At 46.1% G+C, this 22,616-nt stretch overlaps 2 protein-coding genes across 6 annotated transcripts in view; both read right to left on the bottom strand.

Moving 5' to 3' along the window:
• Window positions 1-5,272, bottom strand: part of TSPAN14 (tetraspanin 14) — a 76,519-nt gene extending 71,247 nt beyond the window's left edge. The window contains exon 1 of the mRNA XM_054983041.1: window positions 5,091-5,272. The gene's annotated coding sequence lies outside the window, so the exon portion shown is untranslated. The remainder of the gene's footprint in view (window positions 1-5,090) is intronic.
• A 9,953-nt stretch (window positions 5,273-15,225) lies between these two features.
• PRXL2A (peroxiredoxin like 2A) overlaps window positions 15,226-22,616 on the bottom strand; it is a 33,747-nt gene continuing 26,356 nt past the window's right edge. For all 5 annotated transcript variants that reach the window (XM_054982090.1, XM_054982088.1, XM_054982093.1 and 2 more), the window contains exons 4-6: window positions 20,546-20,686; window positions 17,654-17,818; window positions 15,226-15,636 (exon numbers count right to left, since the gene is read on the bottom strand). In XM_054982090.1, coding sequence (XP_054838065.1) covers window positions 15,538-15,636; window positions 17,654-17,818; window positions 20,546-20,686 — 405 coding nt within the window. In that variant the 3' untranslated portion in view covers window positions 15,226-15,537. The remainder of the gene's footprint in view (window positions 15,637-17,653; window positions 17,819-20,545; window positions 20,687-22,616) is intronic.

Genomic DNA, 22,616 nt, shown 5'->3' with positions numbered 1-22,616 from the left:
CTATGGCATCCTCCATACTCAGCCCCTTAGCTACCTTAAGACTGGGTTTATTTATATATTTATACTCTGCTTTTTTCCCAAGAGGTAACCCAAAGTGATTTACCTCTTTTCCCCCTCCTCCATGTTATCCTCATGCAATCACCTTAGGGAATTAGTTTGGGGCATTCTCTCTAGGGAAGGTTACCTAACAAGCTCCCACAGTGGAATGGAGGATTCAAACCTGTCTCCCCCAGATCCTAGTCTGGTACTCTAACCACTAAACCACATTGGCTGGTTTCCTATACCAGGTACCTTCAGAGCCACTAGATCTTCCACTTACTCATCACTACAGCGTCTAACACTCACTGCCACCACCCCCAGATGGGGCAATGTTTTACCTCCAGGCAACCAGAACTTGTCAACAGGAGGCATTAAGTTCCAGACAGAATCATTACGCGGATGTTATCACTCAGGGCGGGGTTATGTTTAAAATCTTGGCGGCAAAAGCTCACCATGTTTTCTCCCCACCAACTAAGTGAGTTTATCAGATCCACAGGCAGGTCCACTTAAGAGGCCGACGAGGCAGTTCATTGGCCAAAGACTCAAGACTGACAACAGGCCCGCGGCTAAAACAGGACAACCTTCTCACAGAGCGCCCCAGAAAATCAGAGATCTCTCATTTTGCACCCCTACATTTCCTCAGTTACCAATAAGCCCCAAATCCTGGAGTGGCTACAGAGGTGGTGGAACTCAGTGGGTTGCCCTCAAAGAAAATGGTCACATGGCTGGTGGCCCCGCCCCCTGATCTCCAGACAGAGGAGAGTTGAGATTGCCCTCCATGCTGCAGCGCGGCACGGAGGGCAATCAAAACTCCCCTCTGTCTGGAGATGAGGGGGCGGGGCCACCAGCCATGTGACCATTTTCAAGAGGTTCCGGAACTCCGTTCCACCATGTTCCTGCTCTCAATTAATTATTCCACTGCTCCTTGCTAGATTCAAGCCATTGCAGCATTATATGAATTTTAGAACTGAAACTCTTTGGAAATATCTTTTAGAAGATACCCAGAAACCTGTATCCTACTTGTATCCTACGCGGAAGCAAAATTTTGCACATTAGCAATCAGGAAGTGGAAATGCCTGACTGAGGGAACTCTGAATTAGTGCTCTTTTTTTAAAGGTCTTAGGTGCACAGTCTGATTTTTATGACTTTTAAATGATTTTTAAATGTGTTTTAAATTTCAGTTTCCTATTGATATTTTCTAATATCTCTTGACTGTAATAAATTGAATTGAACTGCAGAGGCTGTATTCACTTAGAATACAGGCAACCACTGCTGGCTTGTCAAGAGAACAACAGAACATTAAACTTATCAGCAAGTGGTGCACAATACAGGAAGAACCCAGCCACATCTCTCCCCCCCCCCCAAGCTTTCTAAGCATTTGATCTAGCACGGAGTAGTGCTGTTTAAGCGTGCAGCCCCCCACACATTTATGTAGTGTAGGGTTTCCCAACATGGCACCTGGGTGCCCCATGGCACCCCCCTCCAAGCTTTTTAGAAAGTGGGCAGGGCCCCTGTAAGGCAGGGCTTGTCATTGGCTGCCTTCTTTCAAATGAAAGGCAGATGGTGGTTGAGGCAGGAGGGCCATCCAATTGGCCTCCTGCCACGGGGGGGGGGGGGCTGCCCCTGGGTCTGTGATATATCTGGCAGCTGGCCACCCTGCCCTATAGGATCTTGGACATCGAGGGATCTGGGCATTATGTCCAGACGTGTTTTATTGAATCATATTGTTGTAGATTTTATTGTTATGCTACCAGTTTTTATTTTTTATATTGTGTTTACTGAGGTGATCCGCTCTGAGCCTGCTCGCGATGAGAGCGGAGTATAAAAATAAATAAATGAATAGATTTTTCTGCCAGAGGATCAGGAGGACTGGCAAGCTCTTGGACCTTCCGTAGTCAGGGCTTGGTTTCATTCCCCCTTCTGGTTTTTCTTTTTCCCAGGAGGTGTGCGGAGGCTGGTATTCCATTTGGCTTTGCCTCCTGAGGCAGCCATTTGGGGGAGGTACTCACCACCCTCCCTCAAAATTCCAAAGGATCCCCCAAGCTCAGAAAGGTTGGAGATTCCTGAGTGAGTACACATTTATCTTGCCCTTCCTCCAAAGAGCTCAGGGCAGCCAAATGGCTCTCCCCTCCTTCGGATTATCTTCACAACAGCTCTGTAAGGTAGGTCAGGCTGAGTGCACATGACTGGCTCTTGGTCTCCCACCAAGCTTTACGACAGTGGTGGTGTTCTGAACCCAGGACTGCCAGATCTTAGCTCAATGTTCTCCCTGCTCCCCAGATTTGCCTGACGGGAGGTGAAACAGCGAAGAGGATTTCATAATGTGGCTCGGACGGCAGGGCTCACGCCATTCAGATGTAGCTATCTGTATGGACTCATATTCAACTCTTGCATAATCAGCTAACCGTAAAGGATTAGAAGTTTATCTCTTGCTGTTCTTTTAAAGAAGTGTTGCAATATTTCAAAGTTAGATTAAGACTGAACTGGTATTAGAGCAACTTTCATCTGAGCCAAGCTAAGCCATCCTGTTTGAATCATAAATTCAAAACCATTTCATAGACAAGCCTTAAGTCTCTTTAAAGCATTGATGAAATTTAAATTTCAGAAGCAAAATGTGTTTATTTAACTGAATGTATATTCCGCTTTCCCTGCAAGTAGGCAACAATATAGAAGTACTCAATAATAAAACTTGGCAGCATAAAATATAAAATCAACAACCAACAATAAAATACTATAAAACAGCCGCGCACGTGTTGCACCACCCGTTCAGCCCCTCAATTTGAAATCTAAAATGTAGCTAAATTTTGAATCAGTGTGAAATGTCACGAAGGCTCTAACTGCAACTATAAAGATTTGCATTCATTTAAATAACAGAAATGCCAACATGGCATCATATATTTTGCAATCTTCCGTCAGGTGCAGCCACGCTCACCTGTCCTCTCACACTAACCTATCAGAAAACAGACATTCGCTTCCCCAGTATTTTCCCTTGAAACCAGTCAGGGAACCCAAGGAAAAGAGGCCGGGGGGAGGGGGGGCAAATCAAATGAGAACCCCTTTTAAATCAAACCAGACAGAAAAGGCCCCTGGCAGAAAGAGGACTCATTTTTTTATCTCAATGGCAAGAGCAGCTCATTCAAGAAAACTTTTGAAGCTGTTCACAATGTGCTTTAGCCAGTTTCTAGAAGAACTGTGATTTATTTACTGATTTGATTTATATCCCTCCCTCCCTGCAAGAGGGCTCAGGGTGAGTCACAGTACCATAAATATCAATAAATATAACAATCCATAAAACAATAATAAAGTATTATAAAATGCAGTATAAAAAACAATAAAAATGTGTATTGTGAAAGCAGGTGATAGCCACAGTGTTACTAAACCAGCAGTCCAGGGAAGCAGAAGTTGCCAAACTTTCAAAAAATGGGAGGCAGAGTTGAGTTTCAATTATATATTGAATTGAACTTCAATTATATAAACCAGGATGTCAAGATTAGCCATCAGTATCAAAATTAACGTTCATCATGTTAGAAAAGAGCAACAGTCCAGTAGCACCTATAAGACTAACAAAATTGGTGGTAGGGCATGAGCTTTTATGAGTCACAGTTCACTTCTTCAGATACCATAATTCTTCAAGATGGGTAGGCGAATTGGTCTGTCTGTAGCAGCAGAAAAGAGCAAGACTTCACTAGCACCCATAAGACCCATTTAGGGGATGTACTAAAAGGAATGACGGGATTGCCCATTGGAAATAATGGGCACCAGGAATGCCAATTTACTTGCATGAGCTCCACTGAAATACATGACAGCCAAAAAAAAAAAGTTGCAAAGAAAATGTGGAAGAGATTTTCCAAGAAGGTCTCTGGGCCCAGACAGACTATTCAGGGAGTGGAATGCCAAACCCTGGGTGTAGCAGAAGGGCTCTGGGACTGGAATGACAGACTACTGAGTAGAATTACAGTCCCCTAGGAGTATCAGAAGGGCTCTGGGTCTGGAATGACAGATCCCTGAGTGGAATAATGGCCCCTAGCTGAAGCGGAAGTGCTCTGGTACTGGAATGACAAGCCCTTAAGTGGAATGACAGCCACCTGGGAGTGTCAGAAGGACTGTAGGACTGAAATGACAGACCCCTGAGTGGAATGATAGTCCCTGAGTGTAGCAGAAGCCCTTCTTATACTCCCAGGGGCTGTCATTCCACTCAGGGGCCTGTCATTCCAGTCACAGAGTGCTTCTGCTACTCCCAGGAGCTGTCATTCCAGTTCTTGAATAGTCTATCTGGGCTCAGAGACCTTCCAGTAAAATCCATTCCATATTTTCTTTGCAACTTTTTTTTTGCTGTAATATATTTCAATGAAGCCCATGCAAGTAAATTGACATTCCTGGTTCCCATTATTTCCAGTGGGCAATCCTGTCATTCCTTTTAGTACACCCCCCAATTTAGTCCCTATAAAACTAAACTGGTGGTAGGGTATGAGCTTTTGTGAGTCACAGTCTGAAGAAGTGAGTTGTGACTCACAAAAGCTCATACCCTACCAAGTTTGTTAGTCTTAGAGGTGCTACTGGACTCATGTCTGTACTGTACAAAAAGTTAAAGGGTCACTGGGACCAGTTTGATTCTACTGACGGATGGAAATACACTTTGAGCATTTCAAGCTAGCAAGGAAAAAATGGCTGTGCTTTCTTGCAATAATGTGGAATCGCCAGGAGAGGAACCAAGCCCACCAGACAAGGTCCGCGATACCGGAAAACACCCGCGCCTGCGCTCCCCCAAAAGCCAGACTACTTCGCCCGGCTCGGGGCCACACTCCACCCGGGAGAGATTCAGGCGGCGCGGGGTCCTTCCCTGCGGAAGCGCCCGAGGGCCCCAAGAGCGCACCCCGGGCAGAGCGGCGCCAGCGGGGCCCGGGGAAGGAGCGCGCACAATGGAAAGCCCGGCGCAGCCACGAGGGCGGGAGCCACAAAGCAGGGGCGGCCGGGCGGGAGGCAGGCAGGGCACGGCCCAGGCGAGACCCGCCGAGAGCGCCGGCAACGAGGAGGGGACGGGGCGGACTCACCGTCTGGCTGGCCAGGCTCGGCGCCCCAAATGTCACTTGCACTCGGGCCCGAGGAAGCCCATGAGCCGGACCGCCGGGGCGCGGGGCTGGAGCAGAGCAGGGGAAGCGCCCGCGCCTGGGACGGGAAGCCTCCTGCGCCGCCTGGCCACGCCCGCTGCTGCGCTGCGCTGCGCTCTCTGCCTGGCCGGCGGGGAGGAGCTCTTCCGCCTCCGGCACTGGCAGCCCCTCCCCGGCAAGACGCGGCCCGGGCCGCCCGCCTTTCCCCGCCGCCGAGGCTCCGCGAGTGGCGGAAGAGCCGGGCGGCTGCGGCTGCGCGCGGGGCAGGCGGTCGGCGCACTTCTGGCTCGCGAAGGGGGCGACGCTGAGCGCTCTGGAGGCGGCCGGCCTGGGGGCGCTGGACGGCTGAGCGGCGGCCGAAAGCAGGCCCGGCCCCGTCGGATGCCTTCGCTTTCCCCTTCCGGAATCGGGCTAGGGGCCCACGCTGAGCCCCAACTCCCGTCGGGCCATTCCTGCAAATTGGGGGGGTGGGCCTGGGGAGGGGAGGGACCCCCGCAGGCCAAAGCCCACCTTGGCTTACCAACTCCAGCCGGGATATTCCTGGAGATTTGTAGGTTGGGCCTGGGGAAGGGAGGGACCTCTGCACACCAAAGCCTTGCCAACTCTAGTCGGGAACTTCCTGGAGATTCCTGGGGTGGGCCTGGGGAGGGGAGGGACCCCCGCAGACCAAAGCCCACTTAGGCTTGCCATCTCCAGTTGGGAAATTCCTGGAGATGTGAGGGTGAAGCTTGGGGGCCCCCCACAGACCAAAGCCCACCGAGGCTTGACAGCTGCACTTGGGACTGAAGCCCAATTGGTCAGTAGCAGGTTGCCCCTCCATAATTTCTGATGTTTGTCAGCCTTGGTTAGTAGTTGGATGGGAGACCTCCAACGAAGGCCAGGGTTGCAGAGGCAGGCAATGGCAAACCACCTCAGTTTCTTGCCATGAAAACCCTGCCTGGGGTCGCCATAAGTCAGTTATGACTTGACAGCACTCTCCACCGCACTAGCCCATGACCACAGCTTGTGACAGGAAATTTAGCAAGTTAACTGCAGCAGGGAGAAGCTTAGCAAAGCCGAGGGGGGAAGTAGAGGTGCGGGCAGCCCTGAAGAAAAGTGCCCTGTCCCTTTAATAGAAGCTTAAAGTGTTTTAATGGCCAGCTGATACATAAATAAGGTCACCAGGTAATAACCTCCTGTTAAGCTTCTACTAAAGGGACAGGTTAATATTTCTCCAGGCCTGTTGGCAACCCTAGCCACAACCAATCCTTTGTTTACTGAGAAGCAAATCCCAGTATGTTCAAGGGGACTTACTGCTTGGTAAATCGCAGCTTTGTGGCATTTATAGAGTCCATAAACATGCTGATTTCGGTGGGATCAGGCTGTTCTTGCCTCCCAAACCACTGGAACAAATTGGGCATGGGGATTAAAGGGTCATTGTTTGCAATGACTCACTTGGCTAGATTAGGGCCCTTGTTTCCATTGAGACCCGGGGACTCATAGCAGGCTGATTAATTGTATACAGTAGGGTGATACATTCATAAGATTACAATGGGCATCTTATCCCAGTGATTTCCACTTGTGTTCTCAGCTGCCAACATGCTTCTTGGTGCCGTCTTCCCCCAAAAGCCAAGCCTGGTTTCACAAGAGGTGCCTCAGAAGAGGCCGAGGTGCGTCACCTTTGTGCCCACTGGGAAACAGCCACCTCCATTATAGGACGAAGCTTGGCTTGGAACCTCCTAAGGTGGTGTCAGACCCAGTCCCCATGACAGCCATTTTACAATTGGTCCCACACCTAGAGGAGGCTGGCAACCAGCGAGAGGCTTACCGGAAGGGGCGGGGGTGGGGTTGCTGACAAAGTCAAAACCATTTGTGACTCAGTGATGTCACTTCTGGTGTGATGACATCACTTCCAGGCCACACCAAAAGTGACATCATGGCACCAGGATCTCTCCACCCCCTGTTTCAGGAACCAGGAGGTTGTGCAACAAGAAATTAAAATAAAATAAATACAACTATTTATTGCACAGTGCACAGATTCATAAGATTAAAACCACCATGTATGAAATGCCTTCAAAAAGCTTAGAACATGGTATACACCAAACACACACACACACACAAATCATAAAAATAGTCCTTTTTCAGGCCAGGCAAGTTGTGTATGAGTCATAAGAAAAGTGAATCTACAAATACTAGTCACAAATCACTATGCATAACCTGAGGAGCCTCACCCATCAAAGATGATAACAAAAGGCTAGCATTGTGTCCTCTCTGATGGGTGAGGCTCCTCAGTCTATGCACAGGTGATTTGTGACTAGTATTTGTAGATTCGCTTTTCTTATGACTGATACACAACTTGCCTGGCCTGAAAAGGGACTATTTTTGTGATTTGTGTGTCTGTGGCTGTGTTTGGTGTATATCATGTTCTGAACTTTTGAAGGTAGTTCATACATGGTGGTTTTAATCTTATGAATCTGTGCACTGTGCAATAAATAGTTGTATTTATTTTATTTTAATTTCTTGTTGCACAACCTCCTGGTTCCTGACTTGATATTCGGGTTGGGTGCTTTCCCCCTTTTATTCCCGCCCCCACCCCCGTCTTCTCCCCAGCCTACTTGGCTGCTACCTACTTGGCTGGCAGCAGGCAGCTCCAGTAGGGACACGGCATCTGCCACTAAAGCTGGGCCGTTTCCAGGCGGCTTACCTGCATCCGGAACGTCATGCCACGTTGCAGGGAAAACGCAAAATAATTGAGTTTTCTTGTGCAAGTTTTGCGCGATGGACGTTGCGCAAAACTTGCGTGAGAAAATGCGACATTTCGTGTTTTCCCCGCAATGTGGCACGATGTTCCGGATGCAGGTAAGCCGTCTGGAAACGGCCCTGGAAACGTAACCTCCCTTGTCCATGCCCAAAGACAAGCATTTTATAATGACATCCACTATCTGTTCTCAAAACTGTGGCCCTGTCCCTGGGCTTCATAAGGGCAATAGTAAGGTTTGCCACATTGAGGCATCTGATGAAGAGAGCTGTGGCTCTCGAAAGCTTCTGCTACAATAAAGTTGGTTAGTCTTAAAGGTGCTACCGGACTCTTTACCACATTAAGGCAAATTCTGTCTGTAACTACTAGAAACCTACCCACAGATGCCTACAAAGGTGGCCCCATACAAGGGGTCCGAGGCTCCTTTTATGTAGGGTTGCCAATTCCGGGTTGGGAAATTCCTGAAGATTTGGGGGGTGGAGCCTGGAGAGGGAGGGGAGGGGCCTCAGTGGTGCATAATGCCATAGAGTTCACCCTCCAAAGCAGCCATTTCTCCAGGGGAATTGATTTATGTTGCCTGAAGATCAGTCATAATTCCGGGAGATCTCCAGCCACCATCTGGAGGCGTTACACAAGATATACAGAAGGGCTCCTCCGGGTACTAGAAAGATCTCAACAAATAAAACAACTAACTGGAGGCAAAACACATCCTTATTCATAAATGATTTTTAGATAGATAGATAGATAGATAGATAGATAGATAGATAGATAGATAGATAGATAGATAGATAGATAGATAGATAGATAGATAGATAGATAGATAGATAGATAGATAGATAGATAGATAGATAGATAGATCTATATATATTGAAAAGTGCTAAAAACTACTTGTATGGCATTTAGTTTATACCTCTCTATCAGGTTGAGTTTTGCTAGTCTGGTGCTGCAAAGTAAACAGGAATCCTGTGGTACCTTAAAGACAAAGCAGTGGGGGTGGGGGTGGGGGAGTCATAAGCATACGTTTGCATAGACTAGAGACCACTTCTTCAGGGGCAAGCTTATGCCAGAATGAGAGAAGGTGGTTCGGCTTTAAAGGTGCCCCAAGAATCCTCTGTTTTCTGCCTTCAGAGATTCCTCAGTCTTGTTCTTTGATGTGTGAACTTATTCGGAGGAGGAGGAGAAGAGAACCTTAAAGAAGTGTTTCTCAGTATTTTTTTTAAAAAATGGGCAACCTCCTCAAATTTGCGCTTCTTCACAACCTATTCACAGCTATCTGTTTAGCAGGCAGAGGCATAGAATCCTTCCGCACAGCTGTGTCTGCGTGTCTTTCATGGCCATAGGCATAAGGATCTGTGCATTGGGACATTCGTCCAATATTAATATAGAAAAGGATATTTTAGGCCCCTGAGTAGCTAGCCAAAGAGGATGACAAATGGGGGCCTACTTTGGCCATCTTCCTTCTCGGTCTCTGCAGCTTTCATGGTTAGTGGGGCAAAATGAGAAGCATGGGTTCTCTGTTATGTTCAGGTAAGGAATTTATCACATTCCAGGTTTCTAGACCTCAATGTGGAGATTTCTTCTCCAGACTTTGTTTCTCCTGCCAACCAAAGAAAATCCCTTCCCAGCTGCTTTTCCCACTGCTCCCACTAGAGGTCAGAAGGGAGCTGCTAATTAAGCCTTGTACAATTCAAAGTCCTTCTTGATCGCTTTGTTTGTTTCTCCCTGAGATCCAAGGCAGATCACACAGTGCAAGTCAACACAATCAACAGCTAGGACATTCTCTTTCCATACAACTTTAAAATGCACCTAAAGACGGAAGTAGGGTAAACGTGAGGTTCTAGAAATAATTCCCTTTTTACTATATTGCTTCTGTTTTACTCTCTCCTTGGAAACATTAAGAGGTTCCTTTCTCTTTTTATTCCTTCTTTTATTCCTTCCTCGCTCCTCTCTACCTAATGGATTTTCTAGACGTTTTCATTACTGAATGATTCTGTGGCAATTCTTGGTTCATGAGACAGGACATTGGGTTGCCAGCCTCCATGTGGGGCCTGGAGAAATCACAGAATTATAATTCCTCTCCAGGCTACAAGGATCAGTTTCCTTAGAGAAAATGACTGCTTTGGAGAGTGGACTCTGGCATTATACCCTGCTAAATTCCCTCCCCTCTCTAAACTCTGCCCTCTCCAAGCTGTACCCCCCCCCCCAAAAAATCTCCAGAAATTTCCCAATCCGGAGTTGACAACCTGAGCTGAAAGCTAAGCTTCAAGGAAGGGGTTTTCTGGCCCTACCTAGAAGTAAGCAATAACTCAGGGCCTCAGATTATGAGGGGACTCTAAATACCAATTACTAAATTTGACTGTTAAAACAATACACTTTTTTTAGTAATGCTGTGGGGCTTCTTAAATTTGGCATATTTTAGAAACTCAACATATCTTAATCCAACCCTTGCTGGACTAGGTTAACTCCTGAACATAAGCAGAGCACAGATTCAACATATTTTTGCTCTGGTTAGACATTCTACAAGTTGATACTCAAATACTCATTTTATAATTCTTAAAGCGCTAGTGCTTGTATTACACCACAAGTAATCAGATTTTGACTATAAGCGGCATGTCCCACTCCATGTACATATGGAAGATCATATGTCAGTGCACATAACAGAAGGAGAATGCAATAAATCAATTCACAGAAGTCATTGTGCTAAATACATTCATTGCAAAAACAAAATTGTGCAAATAAGCTGGTACAGTCGATGGAACCACTCGTGGAGGAATCGTTGATGAAGCCCGTATATTATCAGTGAGCTTAGACAGCGTCTTTGCTGCTTCCACAGCAGCAACCTTCCAAATTGCTCGGCTGCATTAGCTCTTGCGACACAGTTCAGTCTAGCACCTGAATATACAGAGAGTGCCGAGGGCAATATTTCCCACACAAATTACCAGGCCGTTGTGAGATTTCTTCTCTCTGCCATGAGGAGATTTAATCTCTTCTTTAATCATCTTGGGTGGGAAAATAGGTTGTTGGAAAAAGAATCCATCCGCTGCAGGGTCCTTGAAATTGTTAACCCCGCTACCAGCACTTTGTTCCACACCATGGGGCTACTCCAAAGTTTTGAGACCCACTGCCTTAAAGACTAAACTGTCACTTCATGCACTACAGGCGACAAACATGCTTTTATAATGATGTATATGCCACTGCAAATGTCACGTTCCATTGGGCCCTACTGCACTATGTATGTCATGCATATCTGTGTACATACCGGCCAGGACATGTTTCTGCCTCTCTTGCATCTGATGCTTCGAGCATGTAAACGCTAAAGTCTTGGAATCCAAATCCAGAGGAAACTATGCACATCCACCCGAAAGGGTGGTGGGACATGTGCACAAACTTTTCGAGATGGATAGGAGCACATGCTCTTAGTCACATTGAGCAGCGCAGATGGTGATCACGTTGTGTGCTTTCGCATCCAAAGACACCCTGCAGCGTGCAGTTCTCACTGCTGCGAGAGAATCCATGCTTGTGCATATGGAGGCAAGAGTGGGTGGCTCGTCCTTCGCCAACTGCATGCGTTTTCTTAACTGCTTGCCTGAGAATGATCCTGCTCGGAATTTTTTTCCCCATTCGTCTTTTAAAATGACCCAAGAATCTTTGACTTTCCTTGGAAGCTTCCATTCTGCAAAGTAATTCCCCATCGCTGCCTGTTTATACTTTCAGCATATACTCTTTTCTTTAGTCTCTTTACACATTTAGCCCATCTCCTTAGTTAGCTGATTGTTCTGATGAAGAGAACTGGTTCTCGAAAGCTTATGCTACTATAAAATTGGTTAGTCTTAAAGGTGCTACTGGACTCTACTATTTTGCAACTACAGACTAATATGGCCAACTCCTCTGGATCTGATTGTTCTGGTCACTGTCCTAAAGGGTTTTTTGTCCAGTTATTTAGATTTTCAACCTGTCCTTATCACTAGGATTTGAGATAGAGACTGTGAAATGAAAAAGACATAAATGGATCAGATGGGGAAGCTTCTGTCTCAGGGGGAGAGCAACTGCTTTGCAAGCAGAAGGTCTCAGGGCCAAGCTAGAAGTGACGAATGGCAAGTGAACAGACTCACATGTATTCCTCCCTGTTCACTTGTGCTCCACTTGCACTCCACTCGATCACGTAGTGATCTTATGCATTTTATATAATCCATCTGAAGGTGTCCAGATTGCTAATATTAATTTCTAGAGGAGCAAGTGGCCTCTTTGTTATCTCTAAGAAATATGCGCTTTCACTTTTGAGCGGCCTTGGGCCGAAGCTGCAGCTGTGTGCTGAAATGTATCTTTTCACAGGAGGGAATGACTCCACTCTGTACTTTGTCTAGACTAAACTGCTTGGTTCCCATGTAACTTTTTAGGTTTTCGCGCCTGAATGCAAAGGGGCGGGAGAACGTCCCTCTTATATCAGCAGTCCTATCGTTTGACTAATTACTTCTGCCAATTTCTACTTATGAGTGCATACCTGAACTGAATAGATCTCTGAATAAAGTTTCTTCGACCAATGCTCCTGTTTTCTTGCTGTGAGGGACTTGGGGATCTGACTGCCAGGGACTGACACTTTCCCCCAAAGCTGCAACCCTCAGGGTTGAACAGAACATACTTGTATTGACATGGCAAATTAAAAACATTTGAAGGTGGTCAGTAGAGGTCGCTGTTGCCACATGTGTCTAAACACTGGCCCATCAGATTTCAGTTGAATCCAGTAGAACCTCAAAATTTCAGTGTTCCCAATTTCAGTTTTGACAAATTCTCCACTTTAAATCTCATTTCCCCCCCAATCTGTCTGGCTACATCTAAAACTCTCCAGCTGTTAATGGTATTTCATACAGACACGGAGGGAAGCCCCTTCCTATGATATGCATCATCTCAAGAGAATCCTATTTCCCTTATGTATTTATATTTATTTGTACACCTCCTTTATCCCCAATAACAACAATAACCAATTTATATACCGCCCTTCAGGACAACTTAATGCCCACTCAGAGCAGTATGTTGTTATCCCCACATCAAAACACCCTGTAAGGTGGGTGGGGCTGAGATAGCTCTGAGAGAGCTGTGACTAGCCGAAGGTCACCCAGCTGGCTTCAAGTGGAGGAGTGGGGAATCAAACCCGGCTCTCCAGATTAGAGTCCTGCGCTCTTAACCACTACACCAAACTGGCACCAAATGCAGACCCTAAGCAGTTTACATCATTATCCCTCATTTTATCCTCACAACAACCCTGTGGGGTAAGAAAGTATGACTGGCCCAACGTCACCCAATGAGCTTTCATGGCAGAGCAGATATTTTAATCTGGGACTCCCAAGATCCTAATCCAGCCAAGTACACCACACTGGCTCTTGTAGTTGACGAAAGTGGCAAAACCAGATCACTGCCAGGTGGGCCTGGAGATCTCCCAGAATTACAGCTGATCTCCAGACTACAGAAATCAGTTCCCCTGGAGGAAATGGCAGCTTTGGAAGGTGGATTCTATTGTATTTCATCCCTGCTGAGATCTCTCCTTCCCCAAGCCAGAATTGGCAGCCCTACAAGCCACCCACATTCTGACCTGATAGCCCAGGTGAGCCCGATCTCATCAGATCTCAGAAGCTAAGCAGGGTCGGCCTTGGTTATTAATTGGACGGGAGACCTCCCATGAAGACAAGGGTTGCAGAAGCAGGCAATAGCAAACCACCTCTGTTAGTCTCTTGCCATGAAAACCCCACCAGGGGTCGCCATAAGTCAGCTATGACTTGTGGGCACTCTCCACCACACAAGCCACCCATAGAAAAAGTAAAACTGCAGAAAAATATGACTTTGCAGACCAACCGCAAGAAAGAGTTCCTCAAAAGTCATCCTGATGAGAACTAAACATTCTCCAGAAGGGAATGTTGAAGGTTGAGGAGTATCAATTAAGGGGGAAACAGCAGGAAGGAAGGGGGGGGGATCAGCCTGTGAATTTTAAGGATCCTGGAGACAGAGATGGAGGGGAGGCGGTTCCCCTCCTGTGGCGATTCTTCACAGGACCTGTTTACAATTTTTGTGCCACTTAAAGCAACCTACCCAGAACCAGTTTTTCTTGACATATTCCATTTTTTAAGGAGACAAAGCCTCAATGCCCTCTTGAGAAGTCTGTGGTGTTTCTGGTGTAATATGTCACTGAACCAGCAAAGTTCTCAGTTGAAGCCTGAGGGAATAACACTGCATACCTGGAAGGGGATATCCCCCATAACTGGCCAGCACGTGTGGCTATGATATGCAGCCATCATGGGTAATGGCTCCCACCCCACTGAGAGGGGCACAAAAGAGCCTTCTCTCTGGTGCCTCACAGATCCCCACCCTCTAATCCTGGGCCATGAGAGGTGCAGTTACCTGGCCTCCTAATGTTCACCATCTCTTCTTCCGTCAGTGCAGCTTCAGGGAGGATGGACTGAGAGAGGGACTAAAACTCCTGTGGCTTAAGGCATGGTCTTCCTAAGGGACACATCCTGGTGGGCTCCTCTCAGCCAGGAGGCACAATGACACCTCATAAGGAGCGTCTGTGACATCATCCTATGAAGTAGGAGAGGGCTGTCAGGGCCTTTGTAAGTGAGCAAGGTGAGGAAAGGGGAACAAGGTGTGTACTGGTTGGTGTTTATGAAAACATCTTTAGAAGAACCGTGTCAGGAATGTTTCTGATGAGGCAGCTTCATGAATGGCCAAGGGAGAAGGTGCCAGCTGGTACCTGGTGTGGTTTACTATGGAGTGAGTCACAATAACAACCATGCATGATGTTAGTAGGCCAGTACGACTATTACTGTGATATTGCAGGTTGGGGGGGGAGGGTAGTTGGAGGAGGCACTGAGGATTCTTGGAGGAGGGGGTGAGAAAACAGAGGTTTCATAGGTAAGATACAACAAAGTTCTGGTTTCATACCATGCAGATAATTTTCTGTGGGTAGCCATGTTGGTCTGCATTAGAAGAGCAGGATTTGAGTCTGGTGGCACTTTACAGACCAACAACATTTTCAGGGCATGAGCTTTTAAGATTCGAAGTTCACCTGAAGAAGGGAGCTGTGCCTCTCAAAAGCTCATGCCCTGAAAATCTTGTTAGTCTGTAAGGTGCCGCCGGACTCAAATTCTATTGTTTCAAACCAGTTTGTAAGGAAATGGGCAACAGCAAAACTGTCCCTGAGCCAAAACGCTCAGTTGTATTACAAATGCCTCTGGCTTTATCTTTCCCATGACTGAGCAAAATATTTTCCACTAATGGTGGGAGGAAAAATCAGAGCGGGAGCAGTGAGGAAAAAGTGAATGGTTGGCAAGGAAAAAAACACCTTCAGCCTTTAATAATCATTTCAGTTTTTATTAGTTCTAACCTTCTTCATACAGACACTCAGATATACCCAACAGTTTTGCTGGAACTGGAAACGGTCTAGACCAGATCTGAAGGATTTAAATCCAGCCTTTCATTAATCCAGTACAACAGCAGAAGAAGGGATCCCTGGATGTCTAGAGCTGATGGTACAAAACACAGCCGTTCTGCTGGGACTTCAGCTGCCGGTATTTAGGAAGAAATTTGATCCTTTGTTACCCCCCACACACATTGTAAATTGTGCATTTAAGAAGGCAGCATATATCTTTATTATTATTATTTTTAACGATCAGAAGACTGTATCTTCTTAACAGCATCAAGGACAGCATCAAGGCTTACTTTGTCACCAAACTCCTTCTCGCGATGCTCCAAGAGAACACCCTAAAACAGGAAGAGGAAAGATGGGTCAGGAAAGCAGATCTCGCTATTCAAGTGGGTTTTCTGCAGCTCACCCAGCTAGCCCAATCAGTGCATGTTAACCAACCGATACCAAGGGGAAGATTCTCCACCCTCCTTTCTCCTTTAATAATAAAGGTTCTAATCCTCGTCATTCTAGAGAAATCACTCTGGGTCAGATGAGATGATACCACGTCCCTGAGTCCACTTCGGGGAGATGGCAGACTTGAGGACATGGTATTGTTTAGTTTGGCCCTTCATTCAAGGGGTCCTTAGGCCTCCAGTCATGCCATCTTCTCATATAAAGGGGGGCAATAACATCTGAAGAAAGAACTTTCTCTAATCATTAAGACACAAGTGCTATTCTAACAGTTCTTACGCTACCAAGGAATTGGACAGGGTTGGAGCCTACCAGTTTTTCAACTGGGACTGGCAGGTGATCTTACCGGAGTCCTCTGTTCATTACAGACCCATCCTGGTTTGACTTTTGTCCAAGCTGTAATCTTTCCTAGTGCCCAGGGATCCAACCCAGGGCTTTTTTTCAGCGGGAACGCGGTGGAAAGGAGTTCCGGAACCTCTTGAAAATGGTCACATGGCTGGTGGCCCCGCCCCCTGATCTCCAGACAGAGGGGAGTTGAGATTGCCCTCCGCGCCGCTCGGCGGTGCGGAGGGCAATCTCAACTCCCCTCTGTCTGGAGATCAGGGGGTGGGGCCACCAGCCATGTGACCATTTTCTCCAAGGACAACCCACTGAGTTCCACCACCTCTTTTCCCAGAAAAAAAGCCCTGATCCAACCCATAGTCTTTAAGGGTGCCACTGAATTCTTTTATGTTGTCTGTAGCAGCAAACACTGTTATTTGCCTGGAAATCTTATAATACTGTCTCACCCCATATGTCCCCAGGCACCAGCTATGGTCTTCAGTTTGCATCTTCAGAGTGAGTTCCTTTACTAAAGGTAGCCCACCCGCAATAACTACTTTCTTGTTAGTTTTTCCTACTTTACAGAATGGGCTCCCTGAGAAGGTGAAGGGGGCACAATCCATGGAAACTTTCAGGAGGCGTCATAAAACTATTTTATTCACCAGAAGTTTTAATGGAGTGTACATCATAAGCATTTTATCAGGTCAGGGGGCGAAGAGGGGTTTTTTATTGGATGATTTTGATTATACATCATAAGCAGCCTTGAGCAATGGGAATAGGGAGTCTAAATGCTTCAATAAATAAACACAAGCAAAATATAAAACCAAACTGCCATGAAGCTAAGGTTGTACATGTGTGACCACAGACTCCAATTAACATGGTTCTATGTATAGTGGAGGACAATTGTACAAGTCTGAGGTTCATACCCATCACATGTATAATCTACACATTCAAGTCATGTTTCAACAGGTCTACTAAATAATTTAGATTACATAAAAGATTGAAGGAGTGGCACTGACGAAGAATTATGCTGTGGAAACATGGATTCCCTACTTCGTTAAAAACCACATATCATTATCTGAAGAAGTGAGCTGTGGCTCATGAAAGCTCATACCTTACCACTAATTTTGTTAGTCTTAGTCTAGTAGTTAGGTGCTACTGGACTCTTGTTTTTTTCCACATATCATTAGGCAGCCTTGCCTTTAAAACCAACTGCAATGAAGGGTCTTTCATTTCCCCCTCTTGGTCAAGCATTCAGCATTTTGAACTCTGCTGCATCAGTATGAATGCGCACAATTCCCTGGCCTTTTGAATATGAACAGCTATCCCATAAGAATTGACAGAGAGAGAGAATTGGACTAGTGGTGACACAGATTTCCACTGTTCCCAGACTGTTATCCCAAGAAGCAGCCCTATTCTTTGAAGTACTTAACCTATCAGTTTAATTCAGCCATAAGTCATCCCAGGAGGCCGGGCTAAAAGATTGCTCTCCCAAGAACTTTCTGGGGACACAGGCGCAGAGAACAGGAGAGCAGAAGGGGATATTACATTTTGCGCACACATGCATGTTCTCTCCAATACCTGCTTCCCAGGACCAATCACGAAAACGCCACCCAAGATAACGCCTTCTCCTTCCAAGTTACCACTGAAACCACTCCTCCAAGCACGGAAGAAATTCTTCCAGACGTTCCACCGAAAGATGCCTAGAAACAGCATCTTCCGTTTCCGAGGTCCATAGAATCGTTTCTGGAGAAAGGAATTGCAAATAGTTAACGTGGGAAAAATGTGATCTCTTTCCAGACAAGGGACAAGGAACAGAGTAGAAAAGTGGTGTAGTGGCTAAGAGCGTGGGACTCTAATCTGGAGAACCGGGTTTGATTCTACACTTGAAGCCAGCTGGGTGACCTTGGGTCAGTCACAGCTTCTAGCTCTCTCAGCCCCACTCACCTCACAGGGTGTTTTGTTGTGGGTATAATCAGGGCTTTTTTTCTGGGAAAAGCGGTGGTGGAACTCAGTGGGTTGCCCTCAGAGAAAATGGTCACATGGACGGTGGCCCCATCCCCTGATCGCCAGACAGAGGGGAGTTTAGATTGCCCTCTGCGCCGCTGAGCAGCACTGAGGGCAATCTAAACGCCCCTCTGTCTGGAGATCAGGGGGCGGGGCCACCAGCCATGTGACCATTTTCAAGAGGTGCTGGAACTCCATTCCACCACGTTCCCCCTGAAAAAAAGCCCTGGGTATAATAACGACATACTTTGTAAACCACTCTGAGTGGGTGTTAAGTCATCCTGAAGGGCGGTATATAAATAGAACGTTGTTATTATTATCATCTCACCGGTGCTATGGGAGGCAGTGCCAGGCAGAGAGGCAGTAAGGCAGAAGGGGCGGAATTATTCTGCCTCCTGTTAATAACAGAATGGCCTCTTTCCCCTTCGAGACACGCCTCAAGTAGTCAAAAGGCAAAGTACACCTAAGTTTAGTAAACATAGCAACACTTCCATTAGTTACCCTCGTCTTTTTGCCCTTCAGGGGAGAATCTGTCGGTTTACTTGTTTTTCTTTTTCTTTTCAGCTCCTGCGTTTTGAAGAGGGGATGCTTAATTGGGATGGGCAACTCCTTTGCTATCCATGATTGGATGAAGGAGGAAAGAAACAGCCGTCCTAATCTTTCTTTTGATCTGTGCATGTTCATGGGGAATGCTTGCAAGAACACGCCAATACTTGAAAGATAAAAACCATCTTCTGCATAGATTCATTAACGGTATAAATAGAAAGGCATAAAGCTGCTTAGCCTCTTAAGAAGCGCCTCTGCTAAACTCATCCGCATGCCATTTATCCCTTGATGCTTGTCCAACTGGAAGAGAAGATCAACACTTTTACAATATGTTAAAAGTGTAAATCACTCAAAATGCAAATGTCATTATTATAGATAGATATAAGTTAGTTTTGCAAATTTTGTTATGGGTTTGATTTGCAGAGGGCATAATCATGTTGTTTGTTCTAAAATTCTGACAGGATATACGGATATATTTATTGTTGATTAGTATTTTTGATAGATGTGATGTTTCAAAATTATCTTAATAGACAAGGTAAAACATTTTATAGATGATTTAATAATGAGGTTTAAGGATGAAAAGAAGAAATATCTTTGAGTTTGGCCGTGTTATGTATTTGAAGTTATGTTTTAAAAGCAAGATGGATGTTACATTTTCAATAGTCCTTGTAATGTATATTCTTGTCATGTCTGTGCCCCATCCATGCCACTATTTGATGCTGACCTGTTGTTCTGAACCAATGTTTCATGCTATAACTTGGCGTCATATTGCCAATGCCATAACTGTTTCCTTTCACAGGCTTATTGAAGCTGCAGGTACCTTATCTGATGTACTGTAGAAACTCTCAGTGCTTCTGACGACCATGGGTGTTTCCGCACAGCTTACCTCAACGCAGAATGCAGCGCAACATGCCGGAAAAAACACGGAAGACCGTGTTTTCTCGCACGAGTTTTGCGTGATGCTGCAGCATCGGGCAAAACTCATGCGAGAAAATGCGATCTTCCGCGGTTTTTTCGGCATGTTGCGCAGTGTTCCGTGTTGAGGTAAGCCGTGCGGAAACAGCCCTTGTGTACTGCTCACTCCCATGCACTGCGATGTTTCAACTTTGATCTCCTGCTTTCTCAGTGTCTCGCCCTGATAGTACAAATATGTGAGACGGTCTCAGGACGCGTTCGTGCTAAAAGTCCTGTTTTATTGATGGGAGGGGGAAGGAGTAAACGTGTGTGTTAAGAGGAAGGGTTTTCCCACGTTACCATTCCTGTCAACCTGTTCCTTACTGCTTAGTTGCTAACCTTGCTTCTGAATAATCCTATGGACATATCTGTGGAAATGATCTGATTTCTGAATAAAGCCATTTAACCAAGAGCCTGGAATTCTTGCTGCAATGGTACAGGGGGGGTCTATCTGCCACAGCCTGTCACCCATAGCCCGACAATTCTTAATTCTCTATTTGTTGTAATTTCCGTATTCCCCCTCCCTTTCCCCCTTCTATATCCTCTTATTTGATTAAAATAAAATAAAATAAAAAGTATGCAAATACTGGTCAGCGTGGTCATCTGCCACTCCAATCTGTCCTTTCTGCATTAACAAGATCCTGAAAAGTAGCCTTAGAGAAGCTTAGGTGCTTTGACACAGGAGATTTACAGTGAAATCCTAATCATAGTTACTCCAGTCTAAACCCACTGAAATCAATGGGCTTAGACTGGAGGAACTCTGTTTAGGATTTCACTGTTAGCCTCCTAATTGCAGAAGTGGGGCACTTACTAAGCAAGAAACTGATTTAAGCCTTATATATACTAAGATACTTCCATGGAGACTGAAAATGACTAATTAGACTGAGTTTCTCAAAACTTCTGAGGTAAATCTTTTCATTCTTTTGCTCTCTCTTTACAGTCTCAGTACGACTCAGCCATGCCTACCTTTTCATCCAGAAAGATTTCTCCCATGAAATATGGCTGAAAATCCTCCACCTCACTCCCAATCTTCTCTTTTATGACAGCATAAAGTGGGACCCCCAGCTGGTCGAGCTGAGGCTTCAGAGAGGACAGCTCAGCGGCCTCCTGAAATTGAGACAAGTATTGGGATACCAGGTTACAGCCTCAGGCAGTGCGATGTAAGGGGAAGAGACCCTGGCTAGTATCTGGGAGAATCGGGTTTAAATCCCCATTTGGCTATAATAACAACATTCGCTTTATATACCACCCTTCAGGACAACTTAATGCCCACTCAGAGTGGTTTACAAAGTATGTTGTTATTATTATCACTTCCAGGGTGACCTGAGACCACTTGTTCTCTTTCAGCCTAACCTACTTCACAGGGTTGCTGGGAGGAATAAACACACAGGATGGGAGAACCACAGATGCCACCCAAAGCATTTTGGAGAAAAGCGGGAATAAACCTGTGCTGGTGAAATAACCCGCAGCCATCCCTGTTTGGCCAAGACCAATTACGCAGGCCACTATTACAGGCATGGTCATAAATCCATGTTAAGATGACCTCAAAGGCATCTATGCTGACAGAGGTTTTTAGGACCTCAGTCTGGTAAGGCTGAAACTGGGAGATCAGGGGTTTGATGGGGAAGGTCTGCAGCCAACAAGGTATAAATGCACATTATAAGCCAAGGAAATCTAAGCCCCAAATGTATGGAAAGTTCAGCAGAGCCTCCGTTGCCTCCAGACATCCTCTTGCTTCTCACGACACATTTTCAGGAGTTCAACACAGAACGAAAGGTGGAAGGTGGGACGCCGGAATGAACAAGCATTAAAAAGAAAATGCTTCCTACTGTCTAATGAAAAGTTCAGAGGAACAAGGGGGAGGGGAAACAACTACACATTATATTAAAATTGCAAAAAAAGGACAAAACCCCGCAAGACCTGGCAACATGAAACACAACATGAAGCACGTAGCATCACCTGTCATGCCCAGCAAGACCCTGTGTAACGTTTGTGCTCTAATGCTACGGGTATAACTGAAGGCTGACACTGTTTCTTGGCTGTGACGTGAGAGTATGCAAGGGAGGGGCTGTCTCTACTGTTGTCTGTATGTTCTTCTAAACTCCTCTCTCCTCAGCCTGGGAAGAGATGCCTGCATGGACACTCACGGCCTTGAACCTCCTCATACATCAGCTCTGCTTCCTCCTGTCCAGATGCCTCCTCTTGAACTCAGCTGACCGTTACCTCAAGGGGATGGGGGGGATTTGGGAATTCACCTGCGCTTAGACTCCTACTTATGTCTTGTGCTTGTAGAGAAACGTCATTCCTGGCAAAGATGGAGTAAGATCCTGACACGGTAGCTTATCAATGAAGTTCTTTAACTCATGCATGATCCTCACAGTGGGGTCAGCATATCTAGTCACAGAAGGAGATCTTAAATTTAAACGTGGACAGCCAGAAAGCAAAAGCCTCTAGCACCATCTATTTGCCTTAGGTACCTGTTCTGAAAGCTGCCAGACACTCAGGGAGGCAGAAAGTGGCCTTTTCAAAACTGCACCACAGCATTACTGCTACGGACTGAAAGGAAAGGGTGTGATAAAACCCTTCCACACACCCCTCCTCCCCTATAAACCTGTGGTTACTAAACTGAGGCCTAGAGAACAGCAGGCATTGGGAGGCTTTGGTTTAACTGGAGGGCAAAAAGTCAAAACGTTTACCAAAAATATGTATTTTAACATCCCCAAAGGAAGCCCAATTCCATATTCTTGAAACTAGGCCTGCTAGCCAATTAAGGCAAATCTGATCTTGTCAGATCTCAGAAGCTAAGCAGGGTCAGCCTTGCTTAGTAATTGGGTGGGAGACCTCCAATGAAGACCAGGGTTGCGGAGGCAGGCAATGGCTAACCACCTCTGTTCGTCTCCCGCCATGAAAACCCCACCAGGGGTTGCCACAAAGCTATGACTTGAGGGCACTCCCCACCACCACACTGCCAATCTTACGTGGTTATCTCAGAAGTCCCACAGAGTTCAGTGGGGCCCACTGCACACTGGGTATTTAT

This window comes from Eublepharis macularius, chromosome 6 (assembly GCF_028583425.1).
Source record: "Eublepharis macularius isolate TG4126 chromosome 6, MPM_Emac_v1.0, whole genome shotgun sequence".
Classification (NCBI taxonomy): Eukaryota; Metazoa; Chordata; class Lepidosauria; order Squamata; family Eublepharidae; genus Eublepharis; species Eublepharis macularius.
Note: the sequence above shows the minus strand (reverse complement) of the source record. Positions and strands in the feature narration are given on the sequence as shown.